The following is a 24,019-nucleotide window of genomic DNA, read 5'->3' on the forward strand; positions in this document are numbered from 1 at the left end:
AAAGTTTCACTTTCAGAAAAAACTCCCTTCGCCGGGCTTATGAACTTGACCTGACCAGAGCTCCTGATTCTCAGGTGCTAGAGGCCCTTGTATCACACCACCACTATTTACAAAGGCACTCCTGCTACGGGAAGCTTAGGATGAAATCTTCTGTGCAGTCTTTGTAGGTTGCAAGTCATTGGGGTATACATTGGGGGGGGGAGAGAGAAGAGGTCATGCTTTTTTGCCATTCCAGTATTAGCAGTTCTTTTTTGCAGGCCATCTTATAATATAAAACTCTGGTAGATATGTCCTCCATCCTAAGTTGCAAATCCAATTTTAAGCCTCACTGCAGTAACTTTTTATTTTTATCGTATTTTGGATTGCTTCATGGTGGCCTGGCAGTATAAAATTCTTATGTGAATATTATACCAACGTACTTACTAAAGAATAAGTTAAATAAGACAGATAATCTAATAAATTCAAAAGATATGCAAAGCAACCAAGTTTTATGTTTTATATTTGTATCTCCATGCATTGGCGGCCAAATGGAAAAGTACGTCATATTGGAATCTTCCATGGCTAGCATTAATTTTTTTTCTAAAGTGACGTCAAGACAGCTTTCATACCAAATTTCGTGTTCGTACCATCAGCTGAACAAAATAAGAAAGGACTGCAGCAGTTATATTCATTTGTATTCATGGAAATGTAAATTTTTTTCATACACAATTTAGGAGAAAGAATTGCAGATGATATTCACTTCTATTTTTAGAAATGCAACGTTTTCCTGATTTTTCTCCCATTGCAATTAAAGTCGGTCGTTATTAAATGTTGATTTTTTTTATTTTGCCTTTTTATAACATTTGCCTGTTTTTTTTAACATACACGTGTATTGATTTTGTAGTCTTGAAACATGGCTTACCAAATTATGCCTCACTGGGTTGCTCCACGCGAATAAGGCGTATAATAATAATGATGAAGACTGATAGCTGTTACTGTTTTTTTAATTATTGTCGTAAACAAACATTCATGTCAAATGAGCCAAAAAAGCTGTAAATTGCAAATCCAGCTCCCGCAGATGTAAACGTCTACGCATATGTGAAGAGAGCATAGTGATAAAAAACCAATTGAATAATACGAACCACGGAAAGAAGTAGAAACATCCCCACCAATATCATTACTTTTGCTGCTGCAAGTGATAATGGTAATAAAAAAAACCCGCTTTTAAAACGCATTATTTATCAATATATTTACTTATTTGTGGATCACTACTACTACCTTAGGGTCGAGATAATAGTCCACTGGTATTTAGCACGGAACTAGCATGTGTAGCACCACACAGCCTTACAGAGTAGGAAGCATGGAGGTATTTTTCCCATCTTCAAGGTGGTAAGTTAGGATGATAATTTACGATAATCAAATTGGTATAAGCCCACGGCCAGAACGCCATTTGTTTTACGTGTAGGCCATCTCTCTTATTACTATTTTTTTCGTTTTTTTTTTAAAGATTCGGGTACGCTAGGTATTAAAATAAGGAGAAAATTAATCTCTGGTACGTACATAGACGCGGTTTGCTGAATTGCCAGAAAATCATAAATGGATTCACTAGAAATCGGGTTACTTCATCAAGCGATAATCATCTCAGAGCAAGTCGCATAGTGACTTGAAGTCAGTGAGGAATTTTGGGAATTTTATTCGATTTTGTCGAGTGTTAGGTATTTTTTCTTTGCTGTTGAATATTTATGTTTTACTTCGCGCAGTTGTTTGTTTACATTTCCCTTACTCGTGGGTAGTTAGATTTCATAGTGAAAACAATTGCCTTCACACTGCTTTCATTTCATAATTTTAAATGGCAGGTATAAAAGCTATTCAGACGGAGAATGCATTTTTTAGATGACAATTTGTAGAGAGGTCTCTGCGATGTGCATGGAATTTCCGTAAAAATGTGCAAACTGAAGATGAACACCTGAAAATACAATAGAAGGAAGAATCGTAGCGGTGGTACCATTTGTATTCTTGGCAATATAATTTTTGCTCTCTTCTCATTCATTGCAATAAGAGTGGGTCTTCATATTTAGAATATCAAGAAAGGCTTTTAGCATCTTTACAATAGAGTATTTGCATAATGAAAACAAGAATACAAATACTAATCTGTGGGGTAAGAGCGTGTCATTGTGATATGTGATGGCTGGTGTTTGGCAGATGATGCATTGCTGATAGTGAAGGAAAGTTTAAGAATTTTTTAGTTGTTTGTAGTTGCAATATCGTACCAGATTGTGTATCAAGGAATTCAGTGCGAATGTGTGAAAGTTGCGCTGACATTTTGTAGATGATATGACAAGTGCAGAGAAGAGCTGTTAGAACAAATAGTGACAGCAACTGTAAGAAGAGGAATCTAACTCATTCTGGCACGTAGGTAATACACGGCCGACCATTGTCAGTAAAAGAGATTTCAAACAGGTGAAATCATATGCTTGCAGATAATACAGTATTGATTAATATCAGTATAGAAAAGTTGTATCAGTATAGAAAAGTTGTTACAACTGGTGAGAGAGATTTCAGAAGGAGACCTCTGGATAGCTATTATGGAAAACAGCTTGAAGGTAGTAAATCAAAACCAGGATGGTTGTATAACGAAGCTAATGTTTTGTGCTGAAATTTGTTGTTTGTCTCTTGATTACAGATTTTCTTCCTTGTTAATTCATTTCATATGTGGCCCTACAGTGACCAAATGACTTATTGAAGCATCCGTCGTCTCGTAGACACATCCATAATCATTGTACGGAACTACTTGTTTGGAGCAGAACACTTTGCTTTCATCAAGCGCTTCGCCATCGAGATTGCAAATGGTATGACTACGGAGATTGCCCCAACATCAAATTGATGTTACAGTTTTCGGAGGGGTGTCAAAAGGAAAGCAAAGAGAGAGAAGTAGCTTTTGTTGTTTAATATCTGAGAAATCTACATTAAGGTTTGATACTAAATAGATAATTCTACTTGTGATTTAAAAACAAATCACATCTTGTTTTATGGCATGACGGTAAATGGAAGATGATAATGAATCTGCTCACTCGATGACTGGTATGAAATCAACAAAAGATGAATGGCATTGAAGCTGAATCGAGATTCTCTTGAAATGAGTCATTCTTGTGTCATTGTATGCTTTTGTTTTATTTCTGATTCAAGCAAGACAATCATTATATGCTCCATCTAATTAGGGACAGGGGAATGCCCCTTCAGGTAAACTTGCCGAAGTTACCGAAGCTCTCGAAGTTGTGTGCCTGGAGAGGCTGGAATCCGTAGTGGACTCTGACGGGAGGCGCCCCCGCGGAAGACGCCCTTGGATGGAACGAGGATGCTGCTACTGGAGGTGCTCGCGGGGCTACTAACTTCGGCGAAGGATAGAAGCCATAGGATGCGGAAGACTTCGCACTGGACGCTTGAGGAGCAGGGACATATACAGGGGCCGGGCCAGGAGCAGGGTAGGCAGGTACAGGGGCATCATGCTTGGCAATTGTTGACACGGGATGGACACTGGAGTGGGAACCGTAGCCCCCGTGATCATGATGGCCGTAACCTCCTGCAGTTTGGAAGGGCCATTAGTTTGTGGATATGAGCACTACTTACAAAGTGGAAAGGAATAACTGAAATGAACAGAACATGACAAGCGTAAAAAAAGAAGTTTGATTTGATATCTGGATGTTAGTGAATAAAATCCGATTCGTAGAAGTAATCTACAATTTTAAGGTTAGTTACAGAATGGAGGTTGAAAGCATTTTCAGTTGTTTGATTAGAAAGAAAAACGTAAGGTTTAATAGTCACAACGAGTAAAAAGAACTACTTCATGCTTGAATTAAACTGAAAATAACAGCACGTCGTTTCGCCTAGTGAAAGGCAAAGCATTTGAGAAACGAACAATAAATTTTTATTGAAAACTGATTGTCAGTGCCTACTCAACGTGTTCAATGCAGAGCATCAGTTAAGCGGCCAAGGAATGTTGTATTATTGGGCAGTTCCTGGAAGAGTTAGTAAATCATTCTTATTGAATGGTTATCAGAAGTAAGGGAAGGGGAAAGAGTAAACAGGTGGAGGAATAAAAGGGGCGCAGTAATCTCGTCGAAAGCAGTACACTGGCATTCTTGGAGCAAATGCCGGGTACATCATGTACCCTGTTGGGAAGAAGTGGAAGGTGAAACGTTAACACATGACACCAGTAGTTCATACATATAAAAGCTTGAATTCATAATAGAAACTATAATTTAGTATGTAAACATGCATGATGACTGAAACTTACCGCAAGAGCTTGTCGAATTCATCTTGCAGGCAATGATATTCATTATATTTGTGATATTGCAGATTACACTACAAATCAGTCGCCATTCAATAACCCATTAAGGTTCTTTCAAAACCAGTAGGTATGCGGTTGGAATTCCGTTGATTAAATATGCCAAATTAATGTTAAGTAGATGAAAAGATAAGATAACCATTGTTTTACAGTGAAAAGTAATCTTACCGTGACCATGATAATCGCCGTGGCCGTATCCATGACCATGATGGTCGTCATGGCCATACCCATGATGGTCGTGGTCATCATGCCCGTAGTCGTCGTGGCCATAATCCCCTTTGTATCCTCCCTTCTTACCGTAGGAACTCTTGTCCCCGTAGTGGCTCTTGTGGTCATAGTGGCCTTTGTGGCCCTTATGGTCATCGTGGTATTTACCCTTCTCGTGATCACCCTTCTTGCCGTACTTGTCGTGGTATTTTCCTCCCTACACAGTGGGAGAAAATGAACAGTTATATATATATTTATATATATATATATATATATATATATATATATATATAATATATAATAATATATATATTTATATATATATATATATATCTATATATATATATAATTATATATATATACTATATAATATAAATATGTATGTATGTATATATGTGTATGTATGTATGTGTATACATACACATATATATATAATATATATATATATATATATATATATATATATATATATAATATATTTGTATATGTGTGTGTGTTGTGTGTGTGTGTGTGTGTGTGTTGTGTATTGATGTTTGAAAACTTCATATGTATTCGCAATTCTTTGAGCTTTGTAACAATTCGCCTACTTAAATTAAACTCCATATCTGAATTCACCCTCGAGGAGTTGGGAACTGTAATGCTTCGTCGGTAGGGGGTGGCTATATCATAAATCCTCTTATATTACAGATATTTTAAATGGTAATGGTACGGTACTGCATTCTATACACTATATATATATATATATATATATATATATATATATATATATATATATATATATATATATATATATATTACCATATGCCTCTCGGCCCTGAAGTTCTTAGCCGAGGGCGTCTGGCTTTTTATAAATGGTGGTTATTAATGTTGACACTAAAACCAACGTAGTATAATATCTGATTATTTTTCTTTGTTTTATTTATATTTATCGTTTGCAAGTATTTTGAAGATAAAAACATGTAGATGTGTGGATATGATTGTTAATGGACTAGAAAATGATTCTCATAATATAAACAAATAAGAATGAGACGTTGTTTGAAGTGCAGGATTCCAAGAAAAAAATGAATGAAGAAATGTCTTCTTTGTTCGGCTGAAAATACTGTAAATAGAAAAATATTAGCAATTTATGAAAGAGAGCGCTGAAATACATTTCCATTTCTTTTTCATCCCTCGCCTCTTCTTTCATAACCGTCCAAAGAGAAAGAGACATATTTGGCAACCCGGCGAGCAAACGATCATTCATCTTTCTTATCACAGACTGAATTGGGGAACAGAGTTCAGCCTATTACGAGAAGGCAGCTTTTGCTTGACCCCTTCATGCTCGGTTTTTGCACTGTTGGCCAAAGAAGTAAGATAAGTGTTTGCCCAAGAAATGAAGCTGGTCTTTCATCCTTTTAAATATTTTTTTCGTTCGTTGAAATCATAAAAACAAGTTGAAAAGAGAAATGATTTTTTTAACGAGCGTAATAGAAGTTTTAAGCGACTCATATTTTTGCGCCTTCCACGAATCGTAATTGGCATGACCTAAGTTTTAAGTGTGCGACCACTCCTGACTTATCTGAAATTGTGACTGGCATTCTCTAAAATCTGTGTAAAATTTGTTTAAATGAAATGTAGGGTGTGTGAAGAATTTCGTTTCTGTTTAAGTAACAACGTTTTCATTACCATGAAAGATGACGTATGTTAAGTATCTTAATTTTCTTTGTAACTTATGCCATTTCAATTTAACAGCTTTCATTATTTTCTTCATCAGTCAGATTTCCATCGCAATAATGAAAATGACTTAACAAAATATTCATGGAAATATGTTTTATGTTTACCGTATGAATAAAGCATGCAGCCGATTTCTTGCAGATGTTGACTTTGCAAAAAGGGAAATACGGATCACGAATTGACATCGGAAACAGCATTCCAGTTAATGTTTAAATATTAACTGCGCGTTCTAATTTTAGGTTTCAAATGAATTGGAGGCGAGCAACTGAGAGTCCTGAGATGAGAGTAAGACTCAATATTTGGCTGATGCGGGAGCGTAGGTGGTCGCAATCATGGGTTTTGGGAGAAGAGAAGGTGACTTTAAGAGTGAGCCTGCTCAAGCAGAAGAGAGAATTCAGGAGGAGGGGTCTGGAAATGTTTATCCTCTTCTAACTATGGATGCAGGTGACCTACTGAAGGTTTCGTATTTTTCCATGGTGATTGATTTTAAAATGGAAATGAAAGTATTGACATTTCTCTTATTATTCAAAAGTATCGTTTTTGGTTCTGCAGTTGATATTATTACTACGGTTGATGCTAATGGTAATCATATTTTGTATTTATATTTATTAGTGGATAGTGTTTAGACTTTTGTATACATGTACGTATGTGTGTATAAATGTATATTTTGTGTGTATAAATGTATATTTTATTATTATTATTATCATATTTTTTTCTGGAATGGACTTGGGAATTCCTTCACCTTCGGTTCCTTTCAAACTAATCTCCGAATTATTTTATTCATATTTGTACTTTTTGTTCTTTAGAGGCTTTTAATCTTTTTTCCAACTGAGCTATTTTGAGGATAAATGCTTCGTAGCAAGGACTTTATCACCTCAGTTGGACCACTTCTTGCCAAACTTTGGCATCCGTAACCCACATTCTCTCTCTCTCTCTCTCTCTCTCTCTCTCTCTCTCTCTCTCTCTCTCTCTCTCAGGGTGTTTATTCTCTTCCCTGTAAGGTTCTTTCTCAGTATCCTAGTGTGGAATGTGTTAAATCTAAAAAGTATGCAATATCCTGGTAAAGGGGGGAAAGGGTTTTAAATAAAGGGATATTCGCAAGTAAAGTTCAAATTAGAATATTAATAAATGAGAAATAACGTAAGATCCTGTTAGGGGGAACGGAGTTAAAAACGTCGAAGGCGACGAAGGTAGGATGCACCTGTGAAAGAAGCTTTTGGTTGTCTCATGCACTTTTACCTGTCTATATTTACGCCTGGCTCGTCTCTCCCAAACCCTGCATCTCTCGTTTTCTTTGCGGGGGTAACTCCTTTGTTTTCTGTATCGCCTCTTGGTGCGCATATATCTGGCCCTTTCTTGTTTTCGCCGTCGGTAAGCCCCCGCCCTTTTCTTATCCCTTTTTATCTTAGCCTGACAGTGCTTGACGTGCTTTTCCAGCTTCCGTAGGGAATCCTTATCGCAAGGATAGATTTCTTTCTTGTCAGTTCGTTTATCACTTTGTCGCTGGATTAGTCGAGATAGTTTGTTGGACAAGGCGGCCAGGGATTTATATTGCCTCTTGTCTTTTTTGGATGCGCTTTTAAGGAAAGTACTTTGGCAGTCGTCCAGGTATTTGCGTAATTTTATGATATTTTCCTTTTTGCAAACAGTTATTTTCGAGCCCTTCCTCAGGTTTCGTCGAATTGCGTCAGAACATTTCTTAAGATATTTTGGAACCTTTCTTAAATCGCCGACCTTACATACTTTTCGTTTGCTAGCTGCTGCTTGTTTGCCCTTCCTGCGACCTTGTTGCTTTACTCCTTTCTTCGATATGACAATGAGTTTGTGGTACTGTTTCATGTCAGATCGGGATGCCCTCCTCAAGAAATCTCTCTTACACGACAGCAGGAATTTCTTCATTTTATTCAATTTTCCTTTTCCGCAGACGTTTCCCCTTTGGGCCTGTCGTCTTCCTCCTCTTGACGTTGTCTTGGCAGTGCATCTTGTAAGGTACTTTTTAACTTTTCTTAAGTCTGTCACTTTGCATTTGGGATGGTGGATGCTCTCCCTCGTCTTCTGGCGTCTAGGACTGACTTTTCGCTCTCTCCTATGCTGCTTGTGACTTAATCTAGGTTCTTTCTTGTGTAATATTCTCTTGGAGAGAGCTGTCAGTTTAGCATATTTCCTTTGATCACTTCGAGAGGCCTTTTTGGTAAATGTCCTCTTGCATGATGTCATATACTTATGTACTTTTGCCAGCTGCCTCGGCCTACACTTGTTTGATGTGGCACATCTACTTAGGTATCTTGGGATTTTTCTTAGATCACGAGTTGCGCACGTAGTTGGGGTGCTCTCTCTCCTTCGTTTTACAGGTTTAATAGTTACTGGCTTATTTAGTTTCAATTTCTCTGACACATTCATCAGTTTTCTGTATTTTTTCTTGTCCCGGTGAGACGCAGTACTGGTGAAAGGGATTTCACAGATGAACAGGAACCTAAACACCTTTGATAGCTGCTTTTTCTTGCAAGTCTTTGTTTTTGTGCAGTCACTCAGATACTTCGGAACTTTTCTGAGATCTTCTAGGTCACAGCGCATCCCTCTGTCTTGTCTGTGCACTTCTTCCTTCTTACTGACCTCCCTGTATCTCCCTTTATCAACGATCTCCGTGGACCATCGAAAATATTTAGCATACTTCCCCCTGTCTTTAGGGGAAGCGGCTATGGTAAAAAAATCTTCGCAAAGACCAAGGAATTTTTGAAGTTTCAATAGCCGCTTAAGTTTGCAGTCTCTCGACTTATAACAGGCTCGTAGATATTTTGGAATCTTTCTTAGGACATGAATTTTACAGATTGATTCTATACGCTTTTTCTCTTCAACGGTCTCTTCTCTCCACTGTTCGATGTTTTCTCGGGTACTCAGCATTTCTGCCTTGATGGTGAGTTCATTATACTTGCTTCGGTCCCTTTCAGATGCCGTTTGCAGGAAGAACGTCTCACAGGACACGAGAAACTCGTAAACTTTCGATAGTTGATCAATTTCACATGATTTGAACTGATCACAAGATCTCAGGTATCGGGGTATTCTCCTGAGATCTTTGAATTTACATTGTGCATTAAGCTTTTTCTCTTCAACGGTCTCTTCTCTCCACTGTTCGATGTTTTCTCGGGTACTCAGTATTTCTGCCTTGATGGTGAGTTCATTATACTTGCTTCGGTCCCTTTCGGATGCCGTTTGCAAGAAGAACGTCTCGCAGGACACGAGAAACTCGTAAACTTTCGACAGTTGATCAATTTCACATGACTCGGACTGATCACAAGATCTCAGGTATCGGGGTATTCTCCTGAGATCTTTGATTTCACATTGTGCTATATTGTCATCTACTCTTTCTTCTTCTTGTGACTCGCTTTGTTCACCTGGTTCCACTCCGAGAACTTCTGAGGTTAATACGAGATTCGAATATTGACTCCTGTCCCTTGCTGATGCATCTCCCAAGAAAAAATCCTCGCATCCCAACAAATAACTGTTTATTTTTAGCAGATGTTCTCTCTGGCAGACCTTGGCCCCATATTTCCTTTTAGATTTGCCTCCTTTCAATAATTTTTTGCATCCATTCACATATCTCTGTGCTTCTCTTAGATCTTCAATTAAACACTCTGGTTGTGAGTGCTCCTTTTCACTACTACTCTCAGTTTTGTCTACTTCTTGAATCATGGCTGAAGCCATTGAAAGAAGGCGACTATATTGCCTTTTATCTCGTCGAGAAGCCTTAGACAGGAAAAATATTTCACAGGTCGAAAGATATTCAAGAGACTTCTCGTAATTTGCAAGCTCACAGAAGGGTCGCCCACTTAGTGGTTCCTTCCGAGAATAACAATCTTCTATGTAAATTTTCATTTGTCTCAAGTCCTCGACATTACAGACTTCAGCAGCATACTCAGACTCTTGATATACTTCCTCATCTTCAATGATATTGTTTCTCATGTCTAGTTTCTTTGCTATTACCTTGAGTTTTTTGTATTGTCTCTTATCTCCTCTGGAGGCTTTAGCCAGAAAAGGTATCTGGCAGAAATTCAGATATTTTTTAATCTTGCCTAAGTCCTCCTCACTGCAGGGTGGAGCGCCTTCTTCGGGTGGTCCTACATCACCAGAATGTTTAACGCAGTACATCAAGTATCTGCGTATCATCCTAAGGTCGTGGACCTGGCACTGCTCGTTATAGAATTTGCTTCTTTGGAAGCGAGCTCTTCCTTTCGAACTTCTATCGAGAAGAGCGCGTCCGGCGTATCTCATGACCCCGCCAAAGTATTCTTCCGGCTCTTGGGTGACAGGGAGGTCTGTTTCCCCATGGCTTTCGTCTTTCGCATTCGAAGAAATGTCGTTTATTTTGTCGAGGGCGGATCTCACCCTTGCTATAAGCAATGGCTCTTCAATGTGCTCCTGATTATCTATGTTTCTAGCATATTTATCTACAGTTTGTCCCTAGTGGAAAGTAAGAGAAAGGATAAACTACATGTATGCTTAAATTAATGAATTTTCCATGATCACTGAAACATTGGATAATGAAGCATCTGTGGCTATAAAGAAAATATGATTGACAGTTAGAAACATGACAATAGAAATAGAAATTATGTGGCATGAAACCTACAAATAATTTGGAGTATGTTTCAGAAGTCTGTTTTATAACAAATTTAATGAAAATCTTTATAATTGGGAATTGGAAAAATTTACAAAAAAGAAAAGGGAAAGATTCACAAACCACCATGAATAAGACGATGACCATATGGTCAAAGTAAAAAGACGAGCAGTCCGGCATAGCCTTACCTTATACTCTTTGCCCTTATAATCCTTTCCTTTGTTGGCCTTGAAATAACTGTCATAATCATCATATTTGTTGTGGTATTTCTTTTTGTCTTGATCGTCATAGTACTTTTTCTGGTGGTGATATTCTTCCTTGTGGTACACGTTCTTGAAGCCCTGAAAAACATTTAAGGAAATCATTGAAGTAATTGTGGTTACAGAAGATTTGTTGTGAAATATATGATTCAGTAGGATAATCACTTGTTTTGAACTTATATATAAAGAGTGAATTGCAAATATCATATTATCATAGTTTTACCTTATCGGATAAAAAGACTGGTGCTCATTTAGGGTATAATCTATCAAGCGCTTTAAGGATGAAGATGAAAAATTTTTAGTAAATTGTTTTGCAGTTGAGATTTTTCAAAGCATGGTTTAAGATCCTATGTAATCTAACAGTTATTCAACAAGGCCCCACCTCTCATATTTTAATTGAAAATTACTTTTACGCATCTTAAACTGAATAGTGTGCAAACATTATAATTATTATATTTTTCAGGTGTGTAATATAAGAGAAAATAATTATTATCGCCAGTTACTTTAAACTTTTTCTTATTAAAAAAAAACAGTATGCAAAGACGTTTGACTCCTCCACCTAAACTCAGAGTTGGTTGCCTTCTTCTTAGGCATCTTCAGTGTGGTGAGTGCTTCTCAGTGAAATGCTCTGCTCTGCAAGGAAATGTAACTTGGATTGATGACTTCAGAATACCAGCCTCAATCAGTGATGTGAATTTTCACTGACTAATGGGGTGAAGGGATGCTCCTGGGAGTAACTGTAAGCTCTCTCCATCCTTGATGCTGTCCTGGTTACTAATCCTAAGGGCTAACAGACTAGCCGACTCAAACTCGCGGTTGGGTGGCTGGCTTAGGTTAGTGTGGCTGCTTGGTATGCTTCTCCTGAAGTGGGTGATTCCCTGAACAACGTGCTGTTCCAAATGAGGTTTCTGCACCCAAGGTGTATGTTGCTCTGATGGGGTTACCGGTCCCGGAGGGCTTGCTGCCGAAGATTGGCAATGCTGCTGTGGATATATATTCAGAAGATAATATGAGTCTGCAGCTTGCTGAATGTAAGCTGCATTATCTTGAAGTTGGTCCCTGTGAAGTATTTGGGTCTGATTATCTTCTGCCGTGCAGGCCTCATAATGTGTGCTTCAGTGAAGTATTGAAAATTTCTGGTTTCTATGAAACTGAAGACAGTGTCATAGGATAGAGATGGCTCTTCCATTGTAGGTTTTGGAGTTGGACGATAAAATTCATACAATGTTGGTGGTGACCTCTCGAGGAAGCGGTTCTGTATACTATTCTGCATTACCAAAGGTCTTATGCAGATTACATTAAAGGTGTCTGTTACCTATCAGAACCTTCTAGTACACTGAGAAAGTTATAGATTTCATTTCTCTTCTGCACACACACAAGAGAAGAGCAGCTCCCCATCAAGAGCAATGCTGCCTTGGGTGGAGACGAGTAGCCTTACCCTTTTTATGAGGAGCATCCCTTCGAAAGCAGCAGCCATGCAACTTTGAAACAGCCACTCACCAGCAAGTTACAGTCATCTGTCAGTTAACTCAAGACCAGTAACCAGAGCAGCACCTAGGATGGTAGAACCATTATCGTGTTTCATGGAAATCAATGCCCTTCTTATCTAGAGTAATTCAACTTCATGAGAGTTTCGTCTTTTTCTTCTCTTGCGCCTTAATACTTGTAAATCACACACTCTTTTCCCGAACCTACCATCCTCCATTCTTATTGCAAGGCCATAAGCTGACATATTATTGCACTGATGCTATCCTTTTTACCATTTTATGTATGCCATCCCTTTCTCTCTTTCAAATTATGTTTTGCACACACCCTGGTACTTTTCTTGCTTCACATATTCTTTGTCGGTCTTTCATCTTTTTCCATCTTTCCATTATTCACTTTATTTTTTCCTAAATATCTGTACAAATCAGCGGCTTCAATTTTTCACCATTCTTATTAGCTATTTTAGTTCCTCTTTTTTTCGTTTCCATTCTTCCTCATACTCTTACTCTGGTTCACATTTATTTTTAACTTTCTTCTCTTGCCAACAGTTTCAGACTGCATATTATCCCCAATCAGTATTTTACATTTGTAAGTGTTACTATTCCATCCTTCAGTCATGACTTAACTTTCCACCAACATCTGTTCTCCTTTCTGTGAATTCTCCAACCACTGCATTGGTGGAGATATCGAACAGCCACTGTTAAATCGATCCAGTCATTCTCTTGTCTACATGTTCAAATGCACACTTCATTTACACAAAAATTCTTAATTATTCCCCAAAGTTTATCATCTTCACCATTCATAATCACACTTTCCACAATGCTTTCGCAAATTCATGCATGTATACCATAATTTCCTTATCATCACATACATTTTATCCTTTCTGGATCACCCAAAAAGGTTAAAGCCCTCTGATTTCTCAGTAAGTGTTAAGGGGTAAGGTTTATAGCTCCCAAGCATTTTCATGACCCTCAGCAGATGGTGTTACTTATTTTCAGCTGGGTAGACTTGTGAGCGATAGTCTAGTAGTAAACTTGGTCCGAGCAATTTTAGCTGATGTCTGTGACAATCAGCCGTGGAACCCCTGATTCATCCTCAGCTCGTGGTGATTGTAGGTTTATGTTTTTAGCAAAATCTGCCAGACCTGAGCAGTTATACCTTTTTCCATCAGAAACTGCTGGCTCCAGAGGATGTTGAACCTATTTGTTCTGTAAGTTTTTGTTACCCTGTTGCTAACTCCATTCTTTTTATGTTGTGGAATTTATGCAATTTATATCAAGACCCCATCGTTACGACCCGTAATTTTGTGGAAATTTTAAGAAAAGTTTAATGCCACTGGCCCCGGATCATTAAAAAAGAATAATAATACACTACTTGTAACCGGGCTACGAGAGTCTAAGCCAGGAAATTTCACAAGTTCGGCCAGGCATTATCGAAGAAGTTAAGGATATGGGAATTGGAACACAAATTACTTCATGCCACCTTACCTTGTCTTTATGACCCTTATTATGGTGACCCTTCGATCCGTAGTGGTGACCTTTCTTTCCTTTCTTGCCTTTGTGTTCGTCACCATAATATTTGTGCTTGTCCTCATGGCCTTTATAATGCTTGCCGCCTTTATCATGATAACCCTGAGTGAAAGAAATTTGCTGTTTGTGAAAATCCTTTAAAACATAATTCTGCTATTTTATATTTAAAATTTAAAGGCTAAGGTTTCCACAATAATCCTATCATACTTAATTATTTTTTATATAGATTTAATTTGGATTTTGAAAACAATCTGAGAAAAATTTCGGAGTACATTTTTAGAAATGCTTGAATATACCAGTAACCTTTAAAGGGAAAATCCAGATACTGTTTTTTGAAATTATTTATATAACTTTAGTTCCAGTTCTTAAAAATGTTGTTCTGGTTGGTATTAAACTTGTCATTTTCCACAAATACTTGAATGTTTGTGATAAAGCTGGATTAAGAGGAGGGTATCTTATAACTGTAGTATTAGACAAGACAAAACAACCGTTGATAAAACCATTCCAATGAAACCGAGAGGGAAGGGATGGTTGGAATATGTAATATTAGCGCAAGGAGAATGATCAAATGATAGTCCCTTGGGGGCAGTCAAAAAAATTTGAATATTGAAGATCCACTTGGTAACTGGTCTGGAGATTGACCAGAAAATGACTGAAAAATAAATATGCCAGTTAAACATATGAAAATAAATGCATGATCATGAAGATGATGAGAATAACATCGTCATGGTAAGCGCACGAACTCGTTGAATAAGCTCTGAAAAAGGAATCCAGTAGTAAATGGAAGTTATAAATTCTAAATGAACTCATTTTTACAACCAAGGTTCGTAATTCTGTCAATTTGAGCAAATAACTCAAGAAATTCAGTGTTAATGGGACGTTATAAAGTTGTACCAATTTTTTGAGAAATAGTTTGCAAACTCATTCTAAGTGAACGATATAAAACAAAAAAGTTTTTACTGTATTTCGACATAATTTCGATTTCCATAAAAGCAACGGGTGCACTGCCTCACTTTGCAGGAAAAGATTACCCAGATGGTCTTATCGAAAATCGAACGTTCTCAGCGAAGTCGAGTGTCTTTTTCATAAGTGCAGCGTCAAAAAATGTTAAGTTTAGGGCGAAAACAAATCCAATTGGCACCATGTAGGATATCAGAATATTTGTCAACATGGGGATAGCTAGAAATAGACCTGGAATGGGTTTTATACTCTCTCTCTCTCTCTCTCTCTCTCTCTCTCTCTCTCTCTCTCTCTCTCTCTCTCTCTCAAGTCCTTGTAAGTGATCTACAGCAGGTAGAGCCATTAAAAATCACAGTAAGAACAATAATGAGCTGAAGACAGAACATCTTCAGTTTTAGTAAACTCACTTTTTTATGATCCTTGCCGTAGTCTCCTTTATGCTTCTTCTTGTGTCCCTTTTCATCCTTGTGTCCCTTTTTCCCTTTGTAGCTTTTCTTGTCGTGGTATCCGCCTTTGTATCCTTTGTGCCCTTTGTGATGCTTGCCGTATCCTGTGAATAGGAATGCCTGTTGATGAAGTGGTTTCAGTTATCCTCTTTCACTAATATAACTGTTACTCGTCTTGGAAGATCTAGAGGGGAATAGTATCTCGGAATACCTGCTGTAAGCTGAAGTTCTGCTAAACCATGCGTTCTTCGTGCACCATAGCATCCTACATCAGTGGAGTAAACTTGCAGAATAATTCCAGCTAATGGTCTGTGTGAACATTTTACAAAATCACTCAGTTTTACAAAGGATTTTTTGTTAAACAATTTCACAAAAACAAACGTTACACCTTGGAAGTTTGTTTTGTTTGTTTGTATGGTGCTTTTACGTTGCATGGAACCAGTGGTTATTCAGCAACGGAACCAGCGGCTTTACGTGACTTCCGAACCACATCGACAGTGAACTTCTATCACCAGAAATACACATCTCTCACTCCTCAATGGGAATGGCCGAGAATCGAACCCGCGACCACCGAGGCGGGACGCTAATACCATACCAACCACGCCGCTGTGGCGCTTACACCTTGGAAGTACCAGACTCTTCATTAAAATGACCTAGTGATAAGTTCATCTCGTTTTTGTTGAACGAATTAATAAAACCTGTATGATATATATAAAAACGGAAAACGCAGGAGCGTGTATACTTTAATAGGCAATGGCAATATGAATTTGATGAAGTATAGGTCGTTGCCGTAACGAGGCAAGTTCGGGAAATGAATCAATACGAATTGTGAAATACAGTAAGTGGTTCTCTCCATCACCGACGTAAGCGATAGATGACGTAAATCCTTTTGAAGTCTTGATCTGTGTAGTATTAACTGCAGATGAGCTGAAAGAGATCTTGGCTGCGGTAAAACCCTTTCTAAAGACCCAGTATGTCAGTTGGGGATTATAAGCGTCTTTGAAAAACTATAAGATATCTGGGATATGATCAGTCAGCCTGAAAATTAGAGAATATCTCGGGTAGTGTAAGCCCTTATTGGATAGCTTTGGCTTATGTAATAGAAGGACGATGAAATCTCCATTTATTTGATACTTATTACAATGGGATTAATGACATCATTAACTGAAATATTGGGCTTTTATAACTGAACGGGGTATAACATCAGATTTGCCCTGTGGTACTAATGGCGTTCAATTGCTAGTGGTGAATGTAATTTTTATATCCTTTAGATCTGGGCAGCTTTTCATTAATCGATGCATTGCAGTAATCTGATATGTTTCACGCAATGGCCATAATATCCTACGCGAATGGTAGAAAGCCGAACGAGACTTTATCTATACTAGAAATATCAAGGGAAAAATTCTGACATACTTTTACCTTTTTACCTTATATATATATATATATATATATATATATATATATTATATATATATATATATATATATATATATATATATATATATGCAGAAGCCAGGTACTATGTCGCACCTCTAAGTAAATGGGGATACAATCCACAATGAAGTAAAATCCTCTTGTAGTTTAAAATATATATCTCTTGTACAGGATTAAAGCTTTCGACCGTCCACTGTGGTCTTGTTCATATATATATATATATATATATATATATATATATATATATATATATATATATATATGTATATATATATATATATATATATATATATATTTTGTTCGTGTGTATACTTGTATGTATATCGTGTGACCCAAAGGTTCTCTGAAATTCCACCAATCATGACTTTCAAGGGATTTTCCTTGAAATCTGTACTCATCTTCCTATTCAGTTGCAAAACTCTTGTTGTGTTCACGTTAAATTTCAGGTGAATTGTGGCAGTGGGAATTTGCTGATCACTCCCGTATTCTTTTTCTTTACATATCAACAGCTATATAATCTATTTTGTGTCTGTGATTGCCATCTGGATATATATATATATATATATATATATATATATATATATATATATATATATATATATATGTATGTATATGTGTGTGTGTGTGTGTCTGTTGTGTGTGTACTGTGTATGGTCTTTATATTATTAATGTGTCTGTATTATGAGGGATTTACGTAGTAAAAACATATATAAGTAGTAGTATCACCAATCTTGAAAAATTTAATATGCAATATAGGCTACACGATTCATTAGATGTAGAATGAATGTCTAGGTGATCTTTGCCTTACCTTTTCTAGACGACCAACTCCCTTCAGGTAAAAAGAATTAACATTAAAGAGAACCGAATATTTATTTAACGTTTTAATTTGGCAACGATGTTCCTAGATTAGTTTAAAAAGCCTGCGGAATCAATATGAAAACGTAAGAGTTTCACGTGAGTTTAGAAGGAAAAGTAATCAGCAGATAGCTTTGTATAGTAGCTATAATCGAAGCTGTAGCTATTGTTGTATTAGTCGCCCGGCAGTATTAATACAATAGTTAAGTCACAGGAGAAAGGTTAGTGGAAATTGATTAAATTTCACCGTATTGGTCATAGATACGGGTGTTTTCAATGTTATTTTTCCTCACGTGAAAGCCCGCATATGAAACAGGGCGGTAAAAGCACCATTGCTTTTCAAAACCCATCATCACAAAATAAATTTACAGAGATTGGTTCATTGGAATGTTCGGTGAATTAAAGCTCATCGACAATGAATGCAGATTCAAAACAACAGGTAAAGGATATCATGTGAATACGGAGTATGTATTAATCTTTTGTGAAGGCGACAGGGCGAAGACGTCAAGGAAAGAACATCGTTTGAATGTTGACCTATGACATCATATCGTAGAGATTCGTGTCTAGTGAAGAGAAAGAGTAAGGAGGAAGAGTGCCAATAAAAGGGTAGGTGAAGAAAGAACACTTTAGAATGAATAAACTGATTAAGAAATATGAAATAGCAGTTGCTATTTTATGTTGCCTAATAAAAGAAGGGAAGAGGGAGAGGGAGTAAGAAAGAAAATGAATCGTAACTCAGTCTGCGTTGGTGCTGTGTGTAAATAAAGCTGAAATTAAATTCCAAACTGCGGGGTATGTATCAATATTTCATGTAGACATGATGGCAGCAAAACAAACTATCATTGTTTTTACTCTACTATAGGTCAGTAACATTTGCATGTTTTCAATTGGTTTTATTGTAGTGTCGTCGGTCGTAGGACTCAGAAAAGTTAGTGTTACTGCAGACTGCTTGGGACTTACATACAACATACGAGAACGACAATATCCGAGATGCATGGGTAAACAGAAATACACAAACATAGTGGTATATTGGAAAGGACTTGGAATATGATTACAGGCTCGAGGAAAGAAGTGCAAAAGTAAGAGGTATCGAGCTTCTTTTTCATTGGTAAAGAAAACACCTCTCCGGGATTATGAAGACCGAACACGCTAGAGAAACGACAAAGGATATTTGGGGAATGAATATCCTAAAAGGAAAACAAATATCTCTATTTTTCCAAATGCTTCGGGAACCGAACACACGAACTAAACTTCCCAAGTACCGAAACTAGAGGCTTTACCTGAGGCTGACGCTTGAAGGTCGGGGGCTGCAACGACGGAGATTTGCTGGCTCTCTGCAGGCACTGCTACTGATGTGTCTCCGCGGATCCAGGGGTTCTCAGTCCCGCCGTCGTCGGTCTCCTCTAGTAGGTCCCCCGTGCCAGATCCGGATACACATGCCGCAGCTGTCGCTACTAAAAGGCCAACTGTTACCTGTCGGTGGAGAATACAGGAGTTTGTTTTAGCGTGTGGCCTTTGGAATAATATTGTCGTTCATTACAGTTGACTTGTTTGCTCACAAATATTTTTATGTTAGTATAACTGTTTGAAACTCAAATATATGCATAAAATGACGTGTACATGCTTTATATATATACACACACACATATATATATATATATATATATATATATATATATATATATATATATATATATATGTGTGTGTGTGTGTGTGTGTGTGTGTATTTATATATATGTACATATTTTGTAATGTGTGTATATGTATATATACATACATTTTATATATATGTATATACTAAATATATATATATATATGTATATATATACATATATATATATAATTATATAATATATATATATATATAGTATATAAATATTAGCCAAAGTTAAAACACTTCTAAACAAGGATGGCTTCAGAGGAAAGAGAAGATGATGATTGCAGATAAACACCCTGAGCAGACAGCCCTCCTTTTCGGTACCTCTTACACTCCTTCTAACTTGAAATTTCTGTGTCATATTCGCCTACCTCTACAAAATCTACATCTGTTTTCCTTTCTCTGACTTCTTACATCACTCCGGTAATCAAGATCGTGAAGACATAACACCTTCTTTGCAGCCAACTTTAACACCAAACTGATTGCGCTCCCGTCTATAAGTTTAACATATGCTTCCCCTTTAATATAAAAACTGATTATCACTCTAGAGAACTTTTGTTTTAGAAAGAGTATTCTTAATACTCTGCATTGTATTTCTATTGGTTCCATGTAGCAGTTTTTTCCTTCTATTTTCAAACTTCATACATATCTGTTTCATACTGGCATTTAATTCACACTCCCTGTTATTTGTCTAAACTGACAACATTCTTCTCCAGTTAATTAATCTCTTCGTCATCCTACCATGCACGTCCCATGGTATATTATTCAGTGTAATGTTTATATAACTCTTGCAGTGTCCTCTTGTCACTTTTACCAGATAAACAACAACAAAATTATTCTTATTAATCCCATCGACGGATGGTCTCTTGCTTGTCACTTTTTCATAAGTTGTATTTAATAAGGATCTTTAATATTCGCAGTTAATCCCTGATCCCGTTTTCCTAACGAGAGCAGCAAACTCGCTGAACAGCAGCAGCACCAATATGCAGTAAATGAGCCTCGTCGTTCTGTAGAACTTCTCATTTCGAGAGGTCCTTTATCTCTCACACCGTTGGACTGTGGAACATTCTCCCTGAGAATATCGTGCAATTGGAAGTTACAAATTTCAACAAAGATGCAATGCATTACTACCCTAATGCTATTCTTGCATTTTAATAAGTTTTATCTATTTGTCAATTTTTTTCTCTTGGATAAGTGAGATCTCCTCTCTGTATTTCCCTTTACTTTTTCTTACTCTTTAATGAGCACCATATTCTTTGGAAGCTTGAATTTCAAGTCAGTGGCCCCTGTGGCCATGTGAATGAGTCAGTGTGCAAAGTGGTTCGAAACACTGCTAATGAGCTCTCTGCGTAGGCGTATGAAGAAGATATTTTTGTGGAAGTTAACGTGTGAATGTGGCTGCGTCTGCAGTGTTTTTTCTAGCAGGGAATGGCTCGAGAAAAGACAACACAAGTCACTTTCACTTTCATACTTTTAACACCGTAATCGTGGATGAACCCCCAGTGCAGCAAAACTTCCTGAAAATTAGAAGGTTTATTTACACAAACAAAATGCTCATCAAAAGCTCGTCGAAACCTCCTGCACTCTATTCTATACACCCTTATCTTACATGCACTCTTGCACTTCTAGTTATATGCAGTTCCGCCCTAATACTCTTTCAGTTCTATCCAATCCTTCCTAAGTCTTCCTCTCAGCCTTCCTCTCAACACTAATCTATCTTTCCACGCACGTTTGCCTTCTACTTGCATCCACGTTTCGGCCAACCAGTTTTTCCATTGTAATATATGCCATACAAACAGTTCATCTCCTCAGTTACAACTTACACACACACGTGTGTGTAGTATATATATATCATATAAAGTATATATCTATATATATATATATATATATATATACTGTCTGGATATCAGTATATACTGAAATGTTGAAAATATGTATATCTCTTATTAAAATAAATTAGTCTTTTGAGCGTCAGGTGTGCGTGGATGTGCAGAGATGCTATTTACTTGTGTTTTCCTTTGAAATCTGTTAGTCATACTTTAGTTTCCGGAGATTCAATGTATAACCCTCATTCCAACATTATTTGCCCTGACTTTACGCATCTGAATTTATCACTCTATTTCTGTGTGTAATGTTTGCCCCAAGATTTGCGATATGGGTTGCTAAATGTATTGAGATGGTAGGCGAAATGGATGTTTTCTGTCAGAACTTAATTATCACAAACGCTTAACATGAAATACAACTATTGTTGTATTTTACATTAGTTTACCGCTTGAAGAATTTGTTATATGGAGCACCGTTTCTTATAGCACTTTGTTTCCAACTTTTGCATAGTAGTAAATAAGAAAAGCAAAACCCGTCACAGGTTCGCTCCTAAATGTGACTTCACACAGGAACAAAATGCACAGGATTTGCGTTTTGCAACCAAATATTGGCAAGATAGGGAAAGGCGCCAGAAAAGACGCTTCCTTGACACTTTCCTCAGCTTGAGTTTGCAAGGAAAAAAATCCACCTCGCCTGCGTTGGTGTCAGTCACCTGACGGCACTCTGTCTGTATCGGGTGGCACTTCCCGCGCGGGGCCAAATCATTCATCAGTTGGAGGCGCCGAGGAACATGACTCCAGAAATATCGCGTGGCTTAATATAGTCTCTCTCTCTCTCTCTCTCTCTCTCTCTCTCGCTCTTCCTCTCTCTATCTCTCTCTAATCTCTATATATATATATATATATATATATATATATATGTATATAATATTATTATATGGTTTATATTAATATATTATATATCTATAATATATATATATATATATACAATATCCATATATATATATATATATATATAGATATATATATATATATATCTATATATATATATATATATATATATATTATCTATATATATCTCGCTGAGCAAAGAGCCGTATCGTATTGTCAGGAATACTTGTTTCATTACTTTGTTACAGATGTTGGGAAAACTTTCCTCTTGGTCAGGAACTTTCCACCTAAAACTTTTTGTTTGGAAAGCGTCTCTCTTGACGTGTTTATGTTTTTCTTCAAGTGTGTGCTCTCTTGTGGGTCTGAGTGTGTGTCAATGTGCGTATTTACTTACCAGTTTGCAATTCTGGCTCACGTTCATTTGTATGGTTAGGCGCGTTTGTTTGCAAGCGGAATTATTAGGGTTCATTATCCTTGTTCGTGTCTGTGGGTTTGTGCCATGTTTGTGCTCTCTATTATAGTTGGCGTTTTTACGCTCATATTTGTGTTCAGTTTCTTGCTCTTTACTTATGTATGCATGAGTACATGTTTATACCCTTCTGTATATGCTTGTTTTTATTTTCACAGAAGATGAGCCGATTTACAGCCAAAATTAAGGAAGAAATATTCGTCCCACAAGTTGAGTGCCAGCTGTAGAGCTCACCAGAAATGCCCGGTACGTGTCAGCCAGCAGGTGGTCCGTGGGCCCGTGGTAGGGGGCATTCAACTTCATTATACCCGTTTACCCTTTGGGCACTGAGATTTTCTCATATAATTCCGCGTATATTTTACTTTCTTGTACGCTAATTTGTCAAGTGTTAAGTTTTATGCTTCGTTTTTATCATTGTTTAATTTTCAAATCGGTAGCTGCGGGCCGTGCCTGCGCAGGCATCCAATACTTTCTGCTATTTTTAAGTAGAAAGTGTTGGCTCCTTGGCTCTTGTTACTTTTACACGTTTGCTACTACCGCACTTGCAGCTTAGCCTTTTTTTCTTCTTAAGTTAATGTTAGTTTTAAAATGTTTGCATATTGACTGATTTCTACTTATCGATATTTCATTTAACGTTCACTTTCACTTTGCATGGTGATTTTTACCTCTAAATAATATTAGGGAAGAAAGGAAAGTAGAGAGAGAGAGAGAGAGAGAGAGAGAGAGAGAGAGAGAGAGAGAGAGATTGTATATTTGATGCACCATTGAGCCTATAAAAGAAAACCAACAAAGAAAGATAATAGTCAAAAGTCAACATACCCATCGTAAGCCGAGCATTTTCGTGTCGCCAAAGTTTTATCCTACCACAAAGCGATGTTCTTGGTGCGCTGGGTAGGCAACCACTGAGTGTATCACTTCAACTTTCTCCGTATTTATAGAGACTGTTTACCTTCCACCCGAAGGTAAGATGCACTCGAGTTCCCCATCTTACGAGGCACCATCACTAATGAGGGAGAGATCACGTCCCCGACCGTCCCGAACAGATTTCGGGGGAATCTCGGCTTTCGAAAGGGATCCGGATCTTTCTCTTCGAGACGTAAAGGATTGGAACTCTGTTTTGCGTTTCACGGCTTATGGTTCTTCTCTTATGACGACAATCTGTTGATTTTTTATGAAAAGGAATAGAATTTTTGCCTTTGAATTGTTTACTAGTATTTGCATTCAAATTTACGGGGTTAAATAAAAAGAAAATCAATTAACCAATTCGTCTCGTCGTTAGACGCTTGGTGCAGGTCAGCAGCAGCAGTTTTCTTTCTCGTGAGAACGTTAGTGAAAACCTTCTACATCACCGACT

At 37.3% G+C, this 24,019-nt stretch overlaps 1 protein-coding gene across 2 annotated transcripts; it reads right to left on the bottom strand.

Moving 5' to 3' along the window:
• Positions 1 to 2,911: 2,911 nt before the first annotated feature.
• On the bottom strand, positions 2,912 to 23,733 carry LOC135225710 (uncharacterized). 2 transcript variants are annotated; one of them, XM_064265075.1, is made up of 8 exons: positions 23,485 to 23,733; positions 19,106 to 19,298; positions 15,498 to 15,640; positions 14,089 to 14,232; positions 11,045 to 11,197; positions 7,484 to 10,702; positions 4,493 to 4,748; positions 2,912 to 3,559 (listed from the first exon to the last, which is right to left on the bottom strand). In XM_064265075.1, the coding sequence occupies exons 1-8, from the start codon at positions 23,500 to 23,502 to the stop codon at positions 3,216 to 3,218; spliced, it is 4,470 nt and encodes a 1,489-aa protein (XP_064121145.1). In that variant the 5' UTR covers positions 23,503 to 23,733; the 3' UTR covers positions 2,912 to 3,215. The 2 variants fall into 2 exon arrangements, with proteins under 2 accessions (XP_064121145.1, XP_064121147.1); XM_064265077.1 differs by having other exon boundaries at positions 3,417 to 4,148; positions 23,485 to 23,732.
• Between the last annotated feature and the right edge of the window lie 286 nt (positions 23,734 to 24,019).

This window comes from Macrobrachium nipponense, chromosome 13, assembly GCF_015104395.2.
Source record: "Macrobrachium nipponense isolate FS-2020 chromosome 13, ASM1510439v2, whole genome shotgun sequence".
In the NCBI taxonomy this organism is placed as follows: Eukaryota; Metazoa; Arthropoda; class Malacostraca; order Decapoda; family Palaemonidae; genus Macrobrachium; species Macrobrachium nipponense.